The sequence below is a fragment of the Apteryx rowi genome, unplaced genomic scaffold (assembly GCF_003343035.1).
Source record: "Apteryx rowi isolate R43461 unplaced genomic scaffold, aptRow1 scaffold_689, whole genome shotgun sequence".
NCBI classification, from domain to species: Eukaryota; Metazoa; Chordata; class Aves; order Apterygiformes; family Apterygidae; genus Apteryx; species Apteryx rowi.
The window spans coordinates 325,492-347,319 of record NW_020450970.1 but is presented as its reverse complement, the minus strand read 5'-3'; the positions used below and the strand labels follow the sequence as shown (position 1 = coordinate 347,319).

The 21,828-nt window shown below is 43.1% G+C and overlaps 1 protein-coding gene across 7 annotated transcripts in view; it reads left to right on the top strand.

The window, feature by feature from the left end:
• ARHGAP8 (Rho GTPase activating protein 8) overlaps positions 1 to 12,185 on the top strand; it is a 71,260-nt gene extending 59,075 nt beyond the window's left edge. For 3 of the 7 annotated variants that reach the window (XM_026086234.1, XM_026086233.1, XM_026086230.1), the window contains one exon: positions 6,211 to 8,456. In XM_026086234.1, the coding sequence (XP_025942019.1) occupies positions 6,211 to 6,408 (198 nt within the window). In that variant the 3' untranslated portion in view covers positions 6,409 to 8,456. Of the gene's footprint in view, positions 1 to 3,192; positions 3,351 to 6,210; positions 8,457 to 8,805 lie in introns of those variants that run through there. The other 4 variants (XR_003256738.1, XR_003256739.1, XM_026086232.1 and 1 more) reach the window with 4 other exon arrangements.
• The last annotated feature ends 9,643 nt before the right edge of the window (positions 12,186 to 21,828 follow it).

Here is a 21,828-nt window from a genome sequence, read left to right as displayed (position 1 = left end):
CAAGTATTTTTGGTATGCTTCAGGATAAATCAAATTATATGTCTTCTGCCTTAATTTCAACTTGCTCATTATTTTTTAACCCATTTTGGGAAACCCCACAAGTTTGGGGTTTGGAACTTCATTAAACATAGCTCTACTATTAGCCTAGCGATATACTTTTGCTTCCAGTTTTTGTGTAGGAAAAGACAGGGATAGGAGTGTAAATTTCCCTTCCTTTTGCCTTATCCAGTGCATTACGTTTTCCAAGCTGCCTTTTTCAAACCCAGATGCCTAAAATTGAGGCTTATGGTATGTTGACACCTAAATAAAATGATCTAGCCTTCAGAAGTCCTAAGAGCCCACCAAAGCAAGGACTTATGTGGAACGATGCTGATTTTCACCAGTGAAGGAATTAGTCCTCAGTAACTCTTCTTGGGCTAAGACACATTTGCCATAGTCTAGCCAGTAGTATATTTCAGAAACAAGTACATTTAATCCCTTTTTATATCAAAACCCTACAGAAAAGCAAGATTAAAGGAAACACACTGATATGACCCTGACTCAGACAACACTAGCAAGATTCCTGTAATACCCACATACTCATTTTTTGTTACTTAGCTGAACTCTAATGCTATTAAGAAAATCCTCATGTCATTTGCTATTATTTTAGCAACTGATATCTCTCCTCAGTGTTATGAATCGTGTGACTTTGTTCCAATAATAGATGCACCATTGCAACGTGTTTCTTAAGAGCTGAGCACTTGAGGTGTCAATGAGGTGTGCAAAAGTACTACATAGTGTTTTCTGTAATTGGGCAACAGAACATAGCATTATTTTTGAGTATGCCTTATTATGTAAAGCACAGCATCAAGTTGATACTAATGCTCAGATCTGCAATTTTTGCTGATCCATAGCTTTTCATCCTTAATGTCTCAGGGAATATTTGCATTTGGAAAGGTCAAGGGAACGTGAAACAATCTAGGAGCTAGAGATTTCTATTCATTGCAGATTGGTGTGCCGTGCAAGCTGCCACAATTCAGACTTTAACACACCACTCTTCCAATAATCCTAGTTTTTACCTACAAGTATCAACCTTCTTACCTTTAAGAGGCAATTTAATTCTTCCATGAGCTCAGCCTTGAGTAGTGCAAGAGGTACTTGTGCTAATTTCATGAAGTGGGATGAACTGTAATCACTGGATACAGTTTTTGAACACTGTAAGTTTGATCCAGGCTTGTGAAAAGAGAAAAAAAATCCCTATTTTTTCTGCAGTCTCAACCCCCTTACTTAATGAAACAGCTCCTTCTAATCCAAGAACGCTACACCAGGACCGTGTGACTCCTACAAAAGAAAAAGACTTGAATTTTGAGTACAGGTCCAAATCCTTTAACCTCAGATTGGCAGTGAATGATTGTGCCAGTAATGAGCGCAGCATGCTATGAAAGGTGCAAACTGTCCATCTCCACTCTGCAGTGCATATGTCTGCTAGAGAGTGACCTGCTGGGGTACGTGGTCCCCTTGCATTTGAAGTGGACTCCCCAGACGAGATCCATAGGCATAATCAGACAACTAGAAGTAAGGGGAAAAGCAAAGGTTTGTTTTCCCCAGTCGGTCCTTTAATTGTGTCTGTAGAAGATTTCTGTGCTTGCTCAGCTGCTCTCACAAGAGCTGAGTGTACACAAGCAAGTGTTTGTGTCCCGCACGCCCCGCTTTGCCTGTGCCGTGGAGCGGGTTTGTGAATGTGCATACAGGTTTACAGGGCTCAGAGAAGTTTTCCTGCAGATTACTTGGCAGAACATGCTGGGGGCTACAGTTTCACAGTTCTGAAGTCAGAAAACAAATTACAGTTTTCATGGAAATTGGAAACTGTAATTGCAGTTTTCCTTGATAGTTTACGGTTAGTTTGTAGAGACAATATTATCTTTTAGGTTGTGTTTTTATAACAATGTCTTCAGTGTCGTACCAGCTTATACAGCTCCCTCTTTATATACTTTCCCTCTTTGTGGCTCATTTCTGCACCTGCATTCATGCCCGATACAGGGGAGGGGTGGCTGACTTGACTGAAAAGAACCATTGCAAAAACCCTGCCAAATCGAAACCTCAGCCTTGCACCAACTAGAAAAAAATGGACAAAGCTTTGGGCAGATGAGCTCTTCTTCAAATCTAAAGCTGAAGCAACAAAGTTAAACCTATGTACAAGCTGGAAAAAGTTGCTCTGAATTAATTTTTTGTCTCAATTGCTTGTCCAATTAGAAGCGTAATTAGCACCACTAAACTGGTGGGGGGGGGGTGTGTGCCAGAGAGGGTGGGCCTTAGGAACACTTAGATAGCTAAGCCTCATTGAGCAGACCCAAGCTGTTGGCACCTATGCAAGGTTAGCAGAGTCGGGGATGGAAACTGGTATTGCCAGTCAGTTTGTAGGGGTGTTTTAATAACTAGTAAAGTTAATTTTCTTTTGACAGTGTTTTGTGGGGGTCCCTTGAGCATTGAAACTAAGAAGTCAGAGAGATAGTGATGTATTTATATATTTAAAATGTGATGGTAATTAGCTGATCCTACCCTTTATCATTTCTCTGTATGAGTTTATTATGGTGTATAGTGGCTCTCTGGTTTCACTCCTGTAGTGTCCATGAGGGCACTGGGATGCACATATGCGAAATCCAAAAATTGTCATAGTTTTGCTGGGGAAGCTTGGTATTTATTGTGGAGTGGTAGTGATGTGTATTTTGCATTTGTTGTGTGACACTAAAACTTCAATGTTTACTTGATGAGTTTAGCAATGTACAAGTTTTACTTGAAGACTAAGAATACAACTTCTAGACTTTATTTCAATATAAGCTGTCGTTATTTAATGATTTTGCTATACATGTTACAATGAAAGGGGGAAAAGCAAGAAACTGGAGCTGTGTAGTTCTTTCCTGTAATATGTTTCTGTGATGTTCAGATGATTTGTTCAAAGACATGATCTAGGTCCTTGGAGAATTGTCTTTTATTAGCTTGTCAAATTGGCAGAGCAAATGTATTCTCACTTGACCCAGAGGTGATGGTTGCTAACTTCATGATGGAATCAAAGAAGGAGTCTAGGGGGTTTATTCCAAATGCTAAAGATGTCATTTGTATTTCTTAGATAGATCATAGCTTTGGGGTGTGATTATTTAGAGGGGCAGCTCATAAAGAGGTTGGCTGACTGCATGCTGCCCTTCCGTGGTCTAGTGCTGGAAGAAAACATCAGCTGCCGCTGAGAGCGTCGTAGATGAAGTGGATGTATTTGTGATGTTTGTGAAAAAAATGTGGCCTTGGAGTAGTGAGGGATCTGAGACAGTTTGAAGCCTGATCCTGTCCGGGAGGGATAAAGCCATTACACACCACAGGTATGACGTGGCTTCCTTGCTTGTGGCTCTTGATGAGCAGGCAAGGATTATTGTGGCAAGAGAGTAGGATTTGGTCGCACATTTTTTCGTGGATCTGCTGGGGAAGGGATTGCTTTGCATTTTGGAGTGAAGCAACGTGTAGTATCTCCTTTGAATTCCTAAGTGACAGCCTAATTGATGACTCACAGGTAAGGCTTAGTGTAGCTCTGCCTTAAATTTAATCAGTGCTTCATTTTATCTTAAGGATTTTCTCCCTCAGGGGAAAGGCTGTGACATGGGTATTTTTGTTGATCCTTTCACCATTGACTCTCTCCTTGAAGCGTTCACAGAGTGGTAGCGGGGGGGATTCTTTTTTTTTTTTTTTCCTTTTTGGAGCATCCAGCCCATTATTTAGTTGTTCTTGAGAAGAGGTAAGAAGTGATTTCGGAGACATTCTTTGAGATAGTTGGCCAAAAAAGAAAAAAAATGCTAGCTCTCCCAGCAAGTCAGAGTGTTCTTGCTTTGTGCAGAAACATAGGCCTTTAAAGAGAACAGCTAATTCAGGCTGGATGAGTTTCAACTAGCATTTGAAGACAGCACCTGTACGCCGCTAACAAAACAGAATATGACAGGGAGCGCTGCCCAAAAAAGCAGTATGAACAAAGTTACAGCAGGTTTTTGCTCCTTCCACCCTCCGCTGTCCTGCAGTATTATACCACAGGCTTTTGTGCCATCACAGGTTACCTGCCCTGTGTACGCTTAACGTACCCGCCTTAGGGTATACAACACACAGCTTCGGTCTTGTGCTATAAAAAACACTGATGGGCTGCAGCAGAGCTCTCATGTTATTTTAAACACTTTCAGCTGAAGGAAACACCAAAAAATAATTTGTCCTAGATCCGCAGGGGTTGCACAGCAAAACACTATATAGTGTGAATGCAGCCAGTCAGGGCCATTTGACCTGAGGGCCGGATCACAGTCCCTGACCCTGTTATATTTAGCAGTATCCAAAGGCTAGCTTCATGGTCTCCCTACCATCAGGGTTGTACCTAGGTCAATGTCTCCTCATTAACAGCATAGACATCATTATCCTGATTGTTTTCCCTCATCAGTTATTTGGTAGTAGTTTAGGATTTGCTGCATCGCAGTAGTATAATGATCTCTTGTTTAAGCTGATCTCATCTGAAGCAGATTAAATGAACAAGATAGGCTTGTTGGTTTTTCTTTATAGTTAAATAGTGCATTGAGAGCTGCATGTGAAGGTCAGCAGGCTATACATGATTAGTACTCTAGAGAGAATGGTGTGGTTTTTGCTTAAGGTCATGAAACAGGCATGGCTGTTTAATCTGTCGTCTTTTTATTTTCACGTTGTGAACCCATTCCTTTGGAAAGGCAGTTATGGCACCGGTATCCCCTTATTAACAACCTTTTCCTTTATCCAGCCCTGTTCCATGACCTTAAAAACAAATGAACCCTTTAATACTTGTAGCCAAGCATAGTAGCATTGTAGCTCTGATGGCCCAAAAGGGCAATGCAGAGATCGGAGGGAGAAATAGTACCTCTGGTTGGAAAATTAATGTGGTTGGGAAGAAAATGCTAAGCTTTTGGGCACATAAACTCTTCTTCATGTCCCCAAGGGAAAGACTTTCTTCCTGTGACCAAGGGACATGAGATCCCCTCATGGCTGAGCAAGCAGGCTCCTCACTAGGTTGAATGTTGAGGAGAAGGAGATAGAGAGGAATGAATACTGCTTTATTGGGTAGAGGGAACTGGAGTTTACGCACATACTAAGAAGAGTGCAAGTGATCATAATGTTTCTTAGGACTTCCTCTAGGGCCCTCAGACTTCAGTAATACCACAGAGTTGCCTTTTCAGGAGGCTCTACTGCAAGGCAGAAATGGAGAGACACTGAGAAGTAGAACTTTTGCTTTCCTATTCCACTTGAAATTGTAGCAGGAAGAATATGTGGGAGATTTTGCCCAATAATCCCCTGCTGCATTCTGAGATGACAACTTTGGAATAACTAGTACATCCCAATTTGTGGCTGGATGATCTTCTCATGACAGATTACCAATCAAGAAACAACTCCAGCCATCAGCCTGGAAAGAACTGGATGAATCACCTAGGCCAGGAGGAGTGAAGAGCACCTTCAGCTTGCTGGTTCTTTAGAATAACAGGGAACAAGTCAGATAAGACAGCAAGGTCATACTGGGTGTTAGATACATGCCATGCAATGCAGGAGGGCAAAACACCCACAAATTCCCTGCCAAGTGCACACAGGAAAAAAATTCCTTCCTGCTACCCAATTATGTGCTCACATCCACAAATATTAGTAGGACACATCACCCAGGTACAGGACAGATTTCAGTGCTGTGCATCTTACCTACATCCTATTTCCAGCTCCACTGTTTTGGAGGAATTGGGTCGAAGTGAGAAGACTTAGACGCAAAGTTGTGCATCAATGGGAGGAAAAAAGTCCCTCTAAACCCTTGCAAACAACTTCAGAAATCCTGGAGGTTTATTCTGTAAATGACGTAATACAAAGAGATGGAATAGCTGTTCATTTCCACTATCCTCCCCCTCATCTCCCATTGGAGATAACAATAGATCCACACAGAAAGACTCAACACATTTTATTTTCTGAGCACGAGGAAACAATTCAGTCTTTTTGATTGACTTACTGACATCTGATGTTGTACCTGATGGACACAGATCCCAGTGGCCCCATAAGCCCAGCTGAAGCTTTTAAGAATCTAGTGATGTACCTGTGGTCAGGGTCTACTCCAGTCAATTGGTTCATCCTAGATAGTGTATGGTATCTTCTCTCTCACTTTCTGTGGCACATGTCTACATATACTTATTTATGTTTATATTTTTCCAGATTTCGCAGGAGAGCATATATAACAGAATGACAGGATCCAACCTAGCCTGTGTCTTTGGCTTGAATTTGATCTGGCCATCTAAAGGAACAGCCTCTCTGAGTGCTTTGGTACCTCTAAATCTTTTCACTGAACTACTGATAGATTTCTACTCAAATATATTCAACTCCCGAACAGTGCCTGGTGAGATCTTACCTTAGCACTCCTAGAAAAGGAAACATGGTGTGGCTGCCTGGAGGAAGAGTCTCCATGTCTGAACTTATGTGAGCTTTATATATATTCAGGGCTCTCTCTTGCAAAGAACAATTTCAATAAACAGTAAAGTTTCTATAACTTTCCAAATACCAAAGGTGTTGGGAGAAGCATGCTTCCCCATGTACTCTCTTCACATGGGAGAATATGTATATAATGTTCCAAGACCAATAGCTAAAAAAAATTCACCCCACTGGGTGCTACTCTGTCATTTCTTTAGGGATCTGAAGACCTCACTACATGACATTATTTTCTGAGGCCATGCAGAGCTAAGTTCTGGACCACTCCTGATTGTACAGCCTTTTTTTTTATTACTTATTTGGTAACAGGTTTGTTACAAGTTTATCTAATAAGTGAATAAAGATGGAATCAGTTTTTAAGATACTAAAATTTTTAGAACTATTTTTCGATATATTTAAGTGCCTTGCTTTACATAAGAAGTTGTGTGCAGTTGTGACATATCAGGTTTGCAACTGCCATGGAGAATGAAGTATTTCCTGGACAGTTTAAGCTGTGCAGACAGCTAGCTAATTATGCTTGCAAATATCTAATATTCCCAGTTAATCACTGTAGCTGCACATGCAAAGTTTATGGAAGATTTTTTATAAGTTCAAATGGGGAGTTCAAATCTTATGTTTTTTCTTCAAATACTTGGACATTTTGTTTATATCAGTGACTGCATAATTCAGAATATTGAACAACTTTGTTTGAGAATAGCATTCCTTATGTGTGCACTGCATGCTTTTGCAATTTGAGTTGATAGGAATTTGCTCTTCAGATCAGTTTCTCTAAAAAGCAGTAACAGCAACAACTTGTATAATATACCTAATGTCACTTTTATATGTTTAAAATCTGTTATTAATCCCAATGTGAATAATTAGCCAAAATAACATGGGAAATTTCAGTGTTTTCTTTCTAACTATGCCATTAGTATTGCTTGTATTTGATGAACTCTTTAACGCGCTGCTCGTTCATTGTTTAGCACTGATAATGGAGTGGTGTAACGGGGTTATCATTACCGTTGCTTGCAAAGCAAAAGAAAATGAACCAGTGGTGACACAGGTAAGCAGTATTTTCCCTAACGGTCTGGTCTTCCTGCTCCTGTACAAAGCTACTGAAAGAGAGGGACCGTTCAGGCTTTAATAAAACTGGAGGCCAATTTAGCCATCCCCTCCTCTGCAAACACAAAGCCACTTTTTATTCTGTAGCTTCTAGGCAGTTGAGAGTTTGTATTTCTTGCCTTCATCTCAGCAGTTATGAATTACCCATCTATGTAAAAGGTGTAACAAAACCGTACTGCAGTGGATAAAAGATGATTTGTTCTTGTCAGCAGTTTAGGGAAATAACCAACTATTCGGAAAGCCGTGGAATGCTGGATGTGTCAGGCCTTCATTTGCCCAGTAGGTGTCATCTATAGCATTAAGCAACGATTAAAATTTGAAAAATACAGAGGCTCTGTAGCAAGATATTTTAGGATGAACTTTTCAAATTATGGTCATGCCTTTTGCCCTGTTCCTAAGGACAACTTTTCACTCTCGAACGTCTGTAAGTAATAAGTAAACATTATTCCTATTTAAATGTAAAATATTGCATAATACAAAGAGAATAACATGTATTCATGATTGTTGCGTTTCAGCAAAATGAGATTGCAAAAGATAAAGCTAAGTTTTGTACTGTAACTAGTCTCAGTTTTAGACCTGAATTATCAGTGACAGCATTGTAGTCTGTTGTATTAAGAAAAACAAACACAATTATGTGCAGTGCTGCTCAGTGATTTGGCAATGTGGTTCTGTGAATCAGCACCATGTACTTACAGAGGAGGAATTTGGCCTCGAGCCAGCGGCTGAGACTAGGACTCAATGAAACCTGAGCATTTTGCCACTATATAACTCTCTGACCTTGGTCAAAATATGTATGCCTTAGTTTCACTGTCTGTAAAAGGTAGTAGCGCCTGGCATTTGAAAAGTGCTTTGGGATTAAATGCTGATAAGTACTACAAAATAGTTATATTTCGTTTTCCCAAGTTTTCCTCCAAAAATCCAGCAAAATTAAAGGACATTTTAAATCTAGTAGTCTTCAGGCAAAATTGTGTAATGGGACTCTGAGTACTGAGCAGCTTTGGCAAGGTGACATCCCAGAGCCCTCAGACTGGGGGGTTTACCTCATAGTTTTAGTTTTCCAACTCCCTTGTCCTAGGTCAGGAGAGAGCAGGAATTTCCCAGCTTAGTGGCAGTGTGCTAGTGAAGCGAGCTGCCAAGCACAGCTGCCCCTTATCCCTGCAGCAATTCCTGCAATAGCGGCCATGGTGTATTCAACCTTTTATTTTCTTTTATTCTATCTTTTAGCAAGTGTTGGTCTTAGGCACCAATTGCCTATTGCGTGGATCAGCAACAAGTAAAAAACACAAGCAACGAGCTTCACTTCGGCCAGTTTGTCTGCCAGGCGACACAGGAGATATTTAAAATCAGACTCACTCCATACGTACTGGTCACATGCCAAACTACAGGTCTTCCTTTTAGTTCTTTGTAAACTACCATTTTCCAGGAATTTATAGCTCCTGTCATTTACTGAATGAAGAAAAAAATGGCATTTTCGCATTTCAAAGTTGCTTCTTTCTTTAAAGAACAGATACCATCTGTTCTCCATCAGTTTGGGTAATTTGATGCTACTTAAGCAAAATAGACCCTCTGGTTCTGATTGCCATAAGCACTCGTGCTGGCGGGGGACAGGCGCTCCCTCTCCATGTTTCCTTCCTGCCTCCCCCAGATGCAGCCATGAGAAGAAGGAAGTATCATACCCGGCACCAGCCCAGCCTTTTCCTGCAAGACGGGAAGGGACTTCCCCAAATGAAGTAGCAAACCCTTCCTCACAAGAGCCCGTCTCTATCCCCCATGCCCCAAAGGAACTGGCAAAATCCAACATCTGCTGCAGAGTCCCTGATCTCTGGCCTGAATGCCAGATTTAACTATGACATTAAATCAGCTCTCATGAATTATTCAGAAGGGTTTGGAGTGAAATTCATGTTAGAGAAATATATGTTTCAAATTTCCTGACTCTGAGAGGAGTCCTGGAGGTGTCCCCTGCAGTTACTTTGATAACAGTTTCTCTTTACAAATGATAATTGCATGATTCGAGCTTTTGTACAGTGTGGCCTTGTGAACTCTTCTCTCATATCAAAGAACAATTTTCAGATCATTTCCATAGCAAAAAAGAAAGTGATTATGGAGATAATCTGTTGGAAACATACATGCTGGATTTCAGTTTAAAACAATAAAATGCAGTCATGAAATGAGAAATCAAGTGTTACATAGCTGACAATATGCAGAGAATAAATTGCCTAAGCATTTTAGTTTACTGAGCTGTTAGGCGTTTTAAAATTGGTCCCAAGATTAGTCTGATTATCAGATGCCTCTAGCAACAAGCACTGAAGGGGGAAGGGAATACTTTTCTACCCTGAATCTATGAGGAAATGTAAAAAGATTGAACCATGTCATTATCCAAGGGAATCTTTGCAATCTTTACAAAAACCTTCCATAAATGAATATCACTTACATCTGTGCAGATGTTCTGTATGTGTATGCTGCACTCCTCTAGCAGCATCCATCACAAAATCTCTCACAGCCTTATAAACTTTAATATATTCACCCAGTCATGATGATACTAATAATAGAAAAGCCCCAGAAATTTTATTCACATATTAAATGTGTACTTAGGTAAAGGAGCAAGTTGAACTTTTAACAAGATTCAAGGTGTAGTCATCCAGCTTAATTTCCTGAATAGTTCATCCTCACAACCCTGGAAAGTGTAGGCTTGCCAACTCTAGCACCTTTCAGTTGGCAATGGAGATTTAAGGGGGGGAAGAAAGTAAGTGAGAGAGAATTACTGCCAGCACCTGTAATTTCTTAAGTTAGAAACTCATGTTCAACTGAAACATGACTGGCCAGTCACACTTCTACCCTTATTCTATTCATTTCTAAGATATTTTTACCTATGAAAAGAAGTTGGAAGCAAACACAGCCTGCTTTAAGTAGTCACATCTCCATTGAAGCCAAAGGTATGACTGTGAGAAATGTATGAATTGTATGTGTTAAATGATATCTGTGACTGGCTGGTGTAAGTTGGCATTCTGCCTTTCCCAATGGAGCAATACTCATTTTCACCATCTAAAGTGTTTGATTCTTATCTTTATCCATGCACATACTGGAAAGCCATTTCAGTGTATTGCACAAAAGATTCCAATAGCATCCAATATCATCTAAGAGCAGTGAAGGATTAAAAAGGTGTGGTGTACTACAAACACTTTCATCTTTCTGTCGAATGGGAAGCCTGAGGAAGTACTCCATTCAGCAGTGAAATTTCTCTGGGGTTAGGTTCATGGCTTGGACAGTGAACTGGCCTGCAGAATAAGAACAAAACTTTCAAATACAAATACCAGAAAAAATTTGCTTTTCCACAGCAGGTTGCAGACCTGTCAGCAGCTAAGAAGCATTACCCAGAATTATCACTATAAGCAAAAAAGGACTTTGATTTGCCTTTTAGAGAGAGAGAGATCTATAAACACACAATACAGTTGGTACACGAGTTCTTCATACTCTTCCTAACTGGGGTCTGTTATCTTAAATGTTAGAACCAGGGTAATTGCGCATAGAAGGACCATAGCCCTACTATCCCGACTTTTCATCTCTAGACCAGCTGGCAGAAGTTGTGCCACAAAAATAATTAACTGATTGGAAAAATATTTCTGTTGGATTGTTCCAACTCAACAAAAATAAAAGCATTTTCTTAAAAGCCAAGTGGTTTTAGTGAGGTTCTTGCAGCAGTCATTGAGGTCTTCAGGAGGCCTGTCCAGCTGCCTTTGAGTGGTGGGTCCCTGGGCTTGCAGCATCCCAAGGTCCAGCTCAGCCTGCCGGCTGTGCTGCTCCAAAACAGGACTGGGTTCCCCTCTGAGGGAAAAGGAGCATTGCAGATTTTCCTTTGTGGTCTCTTTTGAAATGGAATTACCTTTCCGTACATGGTGCTGGAATGATTGTTCAGGGCAAGGAGGGAATTCTGCAGGAGCTGGGGGACGGGGAGAAGGAGGCACACGTGACTGAGCAATCATTAAAGCGGAAGGGTTTTGTGGCCCTGATTTCTCCATGGTGTAATAATCTTACAGCAACTGCTTTAATGACTGCCAGTCTGTTTGCAGTCTCCCGAGCACCAGCTTGTCAGTGATAGGGTTAGGATTTGTGTCTGTGCTTTAGAGTGGCTGAATCTGATGCCTGACCCAAATGCTGGAGTGGCAAAACTGCAAAACGGACCTCTGTTTCTCAGAAACAGCCTAGGGTACTAACTAGCTCCTTTTCTTTTGCTTCGGTACTCAGAAACTCATTTAAGCTACCATTAGCACAATGGAATTCCCAGAGTGATGAAGACCTTCCTAATACGAAATCAGGACTTCTCTTTCGTCTTTTCGGTTTTCTCTCTATTACATGGATCGAGTTTCCCAATACTGAAATGTACTGTCAAACGATTTCTGCACTTCAACATCTAATCACACGCAAAAGCAGTTTACAGCCTTTTACTCTTCTGCCGTAAAGATTATCCCCTTAATTAATGGGACAATAAAAAGCAACTGTAAAATGCACCAAACTATCATCTTTAGTGTATGAACTTAATTTCTGCAGCAGTCATGTAAGAGTCTTCTGATGGGTGAATTTTTGACCCTTCATCCAACAATTTCTTGACCCAAAGCTCTAAAAATAGGAAGGGCAGGTAATTAGTTTTTCAAAAGCTTCCAAAGGAACACGTTCTCCCTCTGCTTCACCTGCCAGGGTTGCTTTGTCCTTTTTTCTTCATATTTCCCACCCCTTCCAAGCTCCGTCCTCTGCCTATTCCCATTTACATCCCTTTTCATCTTCAGTCTGTCAGCAGTCAGCCTAAGTTGGGAGACGGATGTTCACATCACCCATACACACACACCCACACGCATGCATACACATTGCGCTGTTGCTCATGGTGGTGACTATGCAGCTGCTCATCCCAAGACTCTTCTCCCTGCTTTGCTCAAGCGCCCTGTCGCTCCCCAGCTCTGTTTTGGCCAGGTCAGAGACTCTCATGGCCGTTCTGCAGCTGGATAAATTGAAATGAAAGCACAAAGGTTTGGTTCCGCGAGGAAATGCCAAAAATCACAGTGGTTGAGTGTGTGAAATTGCCCAAAACGTGTTTCTCCCAGCTTCAAAGTAGAAAGATAGTTATGTTTTTGATTTAATAACCCAACACTTGTGATGAAGGGAAAAAAAGTTACGAATAGCTTTTCCTTTCCATTTTGCCCACCACTCGCAGGCTTCCTCATCAGCCTCTGTCTTTGGAAAGCACATCATACTGATGCATGCTTGAAATGCAGCCATGGTTGACGTCCAGTAAGGCTAATACTGCATTTAACAGCCATGTCCAGAGTGGAAACAACATCCCATACAGACAGCATAGCTTTCCACTCCAAACACCTGCACAGAGCTGAGTGATGGATCGCAGTACAGGCTGTTGTCAGTGTCTGCCTTGTTCCATGTGAGGAAACTGAAGAGAGGATTTATTTCCCTCCTGCCTTTCCCTCTTGGCCCAGTAGCTCCCTCGTGCTAGCTGGGCTACCAAACATGAGTGCCCAGTAGCCCCGAATGCTTACGTGTAGGGCCTTCTGCATGGAGTACTTAATGCCGCTAGAAAAAAAATACGCGAGATCCTGAAATCTCAGTAACCGCTTCCACTTTTGCAGAAAGAGTAGAAGACCTCTGCTATCCTGAATCTTGGATAAATCTTTTTTCTTATCTTTGCCTCATGGCTGAACTCGCAAGTAATACTGCAGCAAAAGTCTTTTGAGGTCTAGACTGCACGCTAACAGCCCTGATGGGTAAATGGCCAGAGCACAAAGACAAAGCAAATCCATGCCAAAATAACATTAAAAATCAGTAAGATAATATCACTGTCTTCTGCACCAAAAGAGCTTTTGCAAAATAATATAAATGAGAGGGTGAAAATAATGCGAGGCTTTGTAAAGCTCACTCACAGGCCCTGACACCAGGCATACTCCTGCCAGGGTGGCAAGGAACGCCCCACTCAATGCACGTCACAGCATCACAACTCCTTGCTGTAATTACCACTTGGAAGCTAACAGGCCTCCACTCCCTAGGTGGCTGATGCACTTTCTAGAGTCACCATGTGATCCATGTCCACTGGGAGCCTCACTGTGAAAGCACTGTCTTGGAGGACAAGTTGTCTGAGGCTGCCTCAGAAAGAGACCAATTTTCCTATGAGAAACCTAGTTGCACTAAGGCTCTGAAGAAGATGATGGTGCACAGATGGAGAAGACATCCCTCTCCTTTGCAAGGATCATCATGGAGGAGACCACCAAAGAGCAGGAGCAGCACGGGCAGCTGGGGAAAGTGAAGTTACTTGGCTAATGTCACAACCAGGATGACAAACTAAACTACTGCAAGAGACACTCCATCTCCTGAAACTCAGCCTGGTACCTCTGCACTGCTCCAGGTACCTAGCCACAGGGAATGGAGCCCATTTTTTTCTTTCAAGCAACCAACATTTTGCATGATATGTACACCAAAACCAGAATAAGCTGGTACATGATCACCAAGGCAGATTACAGAAGGCTTTTAATGAACCTTTAATTTGGTTTTATCATGACTGCTGAAAAAATGCATTTTGCCCTAATAATTGTTTTGAATGCTCTTATGTGTCAAACTAAATGTAACAAAATTGTACATTAGACATGTCTACTAAAAAGTAATCACAGCAGTCATCAGATTGAGGCTAAGAGGCAAGAAAGCTAATGACATGCTGTATCACTGGCATGAACTGCTGTGGTGCGGTTCCCCCTGGACTGATGCTCCTGGTTAGCCTGGTAAATCACCTGAAGCCGATACCTCTCGCACACTATTTGTGTTTCATGATCACAGCATTTGGGGTTGGAAAGGTTTTAGACTAAGAATACCCTGTACAGAAAGCATTTCAACAATAATGCATTAAATCCTTCATTCTTCACATGTTTAAATACAACTATTAGACTAATTGAGTACACAAATCAGTGTGAGTGTACATCTGCCGCAGAAAACAGCCAAAGCTGCTCTGCTTGAATTTACTACAGCCCTTCTGCCAAATATGGGTGGATTGACACTGCGTCCAGTATGTTGAGACCTTCACACTGTATATTTTAGTATCCCGTCTCCCTTAATCTTTCCATTAGGGGGTCCCAAACTTGAAGAGCAGAAGACAAGACACTGTTAAACTAATGATGTGTGTCAGAACATGTCCTGTAGTCTGGGCACCCAATACTTCTGTGTAAAATTACTTATGGACATTTTCCTTTTGTTTTTGGCCATAAGTACAGAGGAGGGCAAACTAACTTTTGATTTGATCATCATGAACAACTGATCATCTCATGGGAAGAGGATTTTTCAAAGGCACTTCTGGATGTCCTTCATTTCAGTGGACTTCTCCATTCACCTGTAAGGGGTTTCCTCCAAACCACTTAGTCTAAGCAAAACTCTGACCAATGGTCTTAACTATCTTGTTTCACAGATGCACAACAAAAACATGCTCAGATAGGCAGCAAGGAGTCACAGTCACTTATGTACACCCTGATCTGCCACTGACTGCATTTTGTCCCTGCAATGTATTTCCTCATGCATTGATGAAGAGGACAGCACAGAAATGAATGTGAGCCTGAAGCAAAGAGTGTTTTTGTGAAGTTACGTTTGGCAAGCGTGTACCGCTGCGTCACTAGTGAAACTTGGAAGAAAGCCTTGTCTTCTAGCATTTACCAAAAGGCTTCTCTGAACCGACTGGTACCAACTAGGAGCTTTACAGTTACCCCATAGAGCTCCATCAAGGTTATGAGATATCTGATCCCTGCCACACTTCAACATCTGTTTTTTTGCCTTCATGGCAAGTCCTGTCAACATCCTATTTATGAAGGAAGCCTTGGTCTTTAAACAGAGCATTTTATCCAAGACAAATCCCATTTGAGCCATTTCTGGTACCTGGTGAGCAAGGCAGGCTGATAAACTAATATCAGCAGACAGGTAAATTTTTCATTCCCATGTCTTCCTTCACCCAAGACTTTGACAATCATTTTATTTGCCAAAGAGTTCCTCCTTCATGTTGTACAAAGAGAAATTAAAAAGACGACTGAAATACCCAGAAATCACATAGCAAAGAAAGTCAAATTAATTATTAAAAAAAACCCTGAATTCTTTTTGTGGCTGTTTTTTCTCCAGCTGCACTATCAAAAAAGAGCTATCAAAGAAAACTATCATTAGTTTGTAATTCAGAGCAACTTCAGAAAGTGGCACTGACACCTCAGCTGACAGCTTCCCAGCAGCCTTGTCATTTCCACGGGCTGGTCACTGTTGCTGGCGGGCGCTGTGACATCGCAGCCCACCAGCACCCCCGTGCCAGCAGCTCTCACAGCACCCCGACATGGCAGGGAGGCAAGCACCAGCCCTGGCGCACACCGCGGGACCGGCTTTCTGCACGAGTTTATGTGCCAGCAGCCAGCACCCACGTGAGCAATACAATGCCCAGGCCAGCACCAGCCACTGTTGGTGTGAGCTGCAAGCAGGGCCCAGGTACATCAGCGCTTTGCGGAAGGGCTGCCCCACAACACTGAAATAGTTTCTCTATGTGGTTACTTAAGGGCAAACAGGAGGAAAAGAAAGGGTGGCGAAGCCCTCAGAGGCATGGTTACTACTTGTACCACAATTTTTAGCATTTCACCTACCACCAGCCTTCTGTTTTGCTCTTTGATGCAGCAGAAAAAGAAACCAGGGAGGAAAGTGAGTGCTGTAAAGCCATCACACATACATAGTTCAGATTGGCAGAGGGATCTGGGGACAGATGTAAAGTCTGAAACTACTTTTAACCCTTTTTAACTGAAAAGATTTTGACTTGATAGAGTTCCTTTACCTGTGTATTATCCAGCAAAAATTTTGTGTGCAACTGCATCATTTTGGACATCTAGCCTCCCAGGTTCTTAAAGAAGTTGCTTAAATTAGAGCTATTTCCTAAGCGTAACTCGTTCGCCTGGACTTTGTTCCCGTTGACCATGTCACACTACAGATACCAGATAAGATACTAAGGAAAGCAGTATTTAAGAAGGTAAGATTATTTAAAGCTGTGGTCTAATAATGCTAATTTGTGGGGTAGTCATCCATTTGGTTTTTGGCAGAGAAAAATTAGTCTACAGCAGGAAAGGTTTGAAGAACAGGCTTCCATGCGAGTCTCCAGTTTTCGTTGCTCTCCTACTTTAACAATATTGTATGAACAATATATATTGTATTGTATTATTCATTTGTATTATTTATTAATGTATTAATATATTAACTTACATATTAGTAGTATATTAATAATATATATTAACAATAACAATTGGGGCCTGCAGACCCCAATCCTGTAAAGGGAAGACTGTAAAGGAGATTATAATTGCTAGGTTTCCTGTCCGTAGCTTTCCTCAGAGGGCTGAATGTTTGCCCAAAGCCTCCAAAGGAGAAAAGTAAGGTCCTTGGGGGCCTCTTCTGAAACATTGCTGGGTCTCCTCAACCCCTGAGGCAGGGTCTTAATGCTCTACCAAAGAGGTGCCGATAAGGTTGATGGACTGTTCAGGGCACCTAATAGTTCAGGAAGGGAGAACTTCAGTCGAGGTATTTTAAAAACTACCTGAAGCAAAAATCCTCATGTTCATTGTGAGCTTAGAGCCAGCAGGGCCCCCTCGCCGAAGCCAAGCATGAAGACAGACATGAGTGCACCTCACGCATGGCCATAGCTGAGTTGTTGCATTTGCTTGGCTTTGTTTAAGCACTTTGGGCTCCTGCAGAGCCTGGCATTAATTACGGTCAGGCCAGCACCCATCTCACCTAAATCATGCTCAATGTGACTGACCTAACCCATTGCTTCTGCAATGGTCTGGGCATTTTGCTACCTGTTTTTTTTGCAGACTCCACAGGCAGGCACTGGTCCCTAAATGTGATCTCTGCACATGAACCCTGACAACCGCTTTAGCCAGCTGCTGCCATGAGCAACTCCTGTGTCTCAGTACAGCTGCAAAGTTTCGGACAGACAGGAGAGAGGAACGCATGGCACAGCCAGCGCCTGGGCACGGGGGGAGTCCGCGGCTCTGGGCAAAAGCCATTTTTATAACTTGGTGATGACATGGTTGCATTGGCATCACCTGATGCTGCTGCAGGACGGCTCCTTACAGGAGGGATGACCACTTATACCTGTAAGAGAGCCTGTTGTGTTGAGCTGGCAAACTTGCCAACAGAAAACTCTCAGATGAAAAGCAGGTTTAATGGATAAACGATGCTTCTGCACTGCTATTAGTTTTTGTGCTCCAAGCCGTGCTCTTTCATGTCGTCTCATCCACCCAGACCTCCTGACTCCTGCTTGCAACGCTGGTTTCAATAAAATAATCACTTGTGCTATTTGTTAAATGATTTTTTGACTACAGAAAACAATTTGATGACCAGAGGGGCAAAGGGGAAACTCCCCAGCCACCTTTCTAGGAAAAAAACAGCACTAAAGCCGGTGGTGTGCCTCAGGTGCAGGTGCACTTTCCCACGGCTGCCCTGCCACACAGCTGGGCTGGGAGTGCGACAGTACAGTGGCAGCACGTTTCATTTAGAAATGGCACAAACCTCCTCTTGCTTAATATGTAGCCTAAAAAGGAAGCCTTGTGCTAGTGTTTTACCACAGAAACAAATGCTTTAGTTACTTGATAATACTTGATAATAATCTTCCAGGTAGGCAGAGGCTTGGTGGCATTTAACAAGGATTTATTTGTATTTACAGCCCTAGAGTGCTGAAGCAGTGATAGAAGTATTCACACTGCTCTGCAGTGCTTTTAAGTGTTAGTGTGCAGTTTAGCCATGGCAAAACCTGCTGCTACTTTTTACACTGTGGGTCTTCAGTTTGGAAGGCAAATGTGCAGAGTAAATGCAAATGGGGACCCACCAAGTTGCACACACACACACACACACACACACACACACACACACACCCAGCCAAGGCAGTGGCATCTGCCTGTCTTTGATAAGAGTTTCTGCATGTGAGAGCAAAGCACTTTTAGACTGAAATTAAAAGCTTTGATCTCTTTTTTTGTTTCATTATTATTTCATGTTTGAGGTCTTTACGTGTTCCTTGTGGTTCTTATTCGGCCGGTGTATTTAGCGCTCTCGCTCCCACATAGCGCACACACAGACGGAGCAGCGCCCTGGCCAGCTGGCCCCGGCAGCCTCCAGCGGGCTGCAAACGCTCCCGCGGTTACCTTTATGCAGGGCCTGAGTGTGGACTGCCGACAGGAAGCAGGGTTGGCCACTGCCAGGATGTTTAACAGCAGTTATTTGCCTCCCACAGCAACCAGCTCCGTTGCAATCTCCTGTTCCCCAACAGGAGCAAACTCATGGGAAACCCTCTAGGGTAAACAGCTGCGAGCTGCTAGCGCAGAAAAACTATTTAGGGGACCACAAGCCAGACAAGGTGGGATTACTTAGGGAACTAAAATGCTTTTTTCCCCTCCCATGATGGGCTAAGTCTTTCCTGGGCAAGAGCTCAAGGATGCACATGTGTGTGTGTGTGTGGGGGGGGGGGGCCTGAGGTCCAAAGCACAGTCCCAGTACACACTCCCTTGCAGGGCTCAAATATCAAAATATGAGGGGTGGGGAAAGGACGCTGAGCTGTCAAATACACATTTTTAAAGATCTGGCGTGTTGTGAAGCCCTGGAGACGGCTGGATCAGGCTTGTGCTGATTGCGCCACATGCAGGGACTGCCCATGGCCTGCCCGTGGAGAAAGTGGCACCTGTTGAGAGCCGGGAGGTTCAGCATCCACAGTCCTTTTTACCATTTTTTTTAACTGGGGCTTGATTGCCCTTTGCCTTGCCTGAACGCTGATGCAGGGGGCTGAGGCTGGCTGACTGGGCTGGTTTGGCCAGGGAAGGGCAGGAGCCTGCGGAGGGGAGCAGGGCATTGCCAGGAAGCGATACAGAGAGCCAAACTCTTCCCCAGCCTCTTGGAGACAGCTAGTACAAGTTTCACTGCAAGGGGGACACGTGTGGGGGGAAAAAAAAAAATCTTTGGATTTGGACATTTCTGTCAGACCAGAGAAGTAACTCCCAAAGAAGTAGCTACAGCAAGGTCAGCCGAGCAAGCTTTGCTGTTGATATGTCAGACGGGACCTCACCATATCCGTAGCCAGCCTGTTCCCATGGATGCCAATGGATCTAACACCACTTCTGTCAACGTCCAGGAGGAAGAAGGGACACGTAAGGCTCCCCCTTCCCCTCCCTGTTCAACACTTCTGCTTCAATGAAAAACAATAAATTTTATTCTTTTAAAACACGCTGCAGGGGGCAGTTCTCTGGAAGAGGATGGGCTGGGCAGGTAAACTGAGGGGCTACTCAGGGTCCCTGGTGATTGCAGTCCACTTTAGAAAAGCTCCTGAGGTCAGCCAGGAGCATTACATTGAGATTCTTGGTAGGAGTCAAGTCAACGTGCAAAGAAGATCTTTCCAAAAAAAAAAAAAAAAAATAGAAGTAAGTGAAGAATTCAGCTTCTTGGGAACTCTTCCAAAGTGTATTCAAAGCATCAGCTGGGAAACCATTAAATGGTCCCTTGTTTGTCATGAGCTTAAGAGAAGCCAGATAAAACAGAGGAGCTGCAGAGGCAAAGCATAAACTTACCAAGGTAAGCAAAAGCTCTCAGCAGAGTGGCTTAAACGTGTTTAGCAGCATCATGCTGCAAGTGTGCCATGATCAGCTCCTAAGCTTTGAAGGTTCATGTTGATGTTTTCTAGCAGAGCTCTCCCTTTTGCTGCTGACACCCAGGGCAGAGATGAAGTCCAGGCTCTGCTGCCACCAGGGGATGCTGCAGGGGCTCTCACCCAGCTGCCCCTCTGTCTCTGGCAAGGTGCTGCCCACCACAATGACACTGTGTTTGTTTTCCCCTCATCTGCTTGCAGCTAAAAAACCGTGCATCAGAGACCTTTACCCCATGCCAAGCATGGGACCCAGCAAATAACACAGTGACGGTCCAGGGACATCCACACATCCACAGAGGAAGCAAACCATGTGTGTGGGTCTTGCTTGGTTCATTTTTTTGCAGTCATGAAGCCAGACTGCAATCATGGAAGAGAAGCAGCATGTAACCTGTAGTCAGTGGCTCAACACATTTTCTTGTATGACACTATTTCAAACCATCAGAAAATTCTGGGGAGTTGTGCCAAATGCACTTTAAACATCACTATTATCCAATCCAGAACTTCATTTTTCTCAATTTACTGCTTCATGCACTGTTTTCTAATGCTCCCCCTCCTTGGTTCTCCCTGGCTTTTTAACTAAGGCAATAATATTTTGCTAGCCAAAGAAAGCAGAAGTGCCCCCAGGAGGTGGGCCCTGACGCCCGTGAAGTGCTGCACGCAGGAACACAAGAGCCAGTCTGGGTGATGAACTCTTGGTCCTGTGACCAGCAATGGCACAACCCCTCGCTCTTTCAGAAGCTACAGCTTAAATCATGACGACAGGATTCAATAAGATGGAGCACATTGGAGGCCCTGGATGATGGGGATGTTTTTGGAGAGGGAGCATTTGAGGGATTTCTTAATTTAAGATCTCCTAACTCCTCTGGTACCTCTGTGCTTGCCTGTGCTTGGCTCTGGAGGTAAGAGGCAGCTGCTGCCCAGCACCTGTTGCTCGCGGGCTTGGTATTTTGGTCAATCACATGAAAGGACATGATGTCCCTTCCTGGGGGCTGCACTTGTCTCTCGCTGTCATTCGTGCCCCTGAACAAAACCTCCCCGCTTCAGAAAGCGAGGTCATTTTTCAAGAGATGTTGGGCTCGCTCCTGAAATCATTGTTTAAGACTAATCAATATCAAATGGAAAATAAAATATCCTAGTATCGCTGCAGAGCAGCCACGGCCCGAGCGGGGGGCAGGAGCCGCTGCTGCCTGGATGGGACAGAGTGCGAATGCTAAAACACAGGACTGCTTTAATGACAGCAGCCAGTCCGGCAGCAGCAGTCAGCTCTGGTTCCCCTGCGACTACTGAGCAGAAAGACTAATGCCACGGCTCACTCCCAAAGACAAAATGCAGAAGGGAATTAAAATTTCTGTGCTAAAAGTGCTTAATGAGCAAAGGTTGGGGCGGGGGGGGGGGCATTTCTACTCCATTTAAACAACACAGAAGTTGTCTGCAACCCACCAATGAAAATGCAAACAACTTCAAAGAGCAATGCCATTTATTTATTTTTTTTCCCCCCCTCGCTGGCTAGAATTTCTGTGTGCCTGTGTACACTTTGTAGTATTTCTTCTATCATGACAATTTAATTT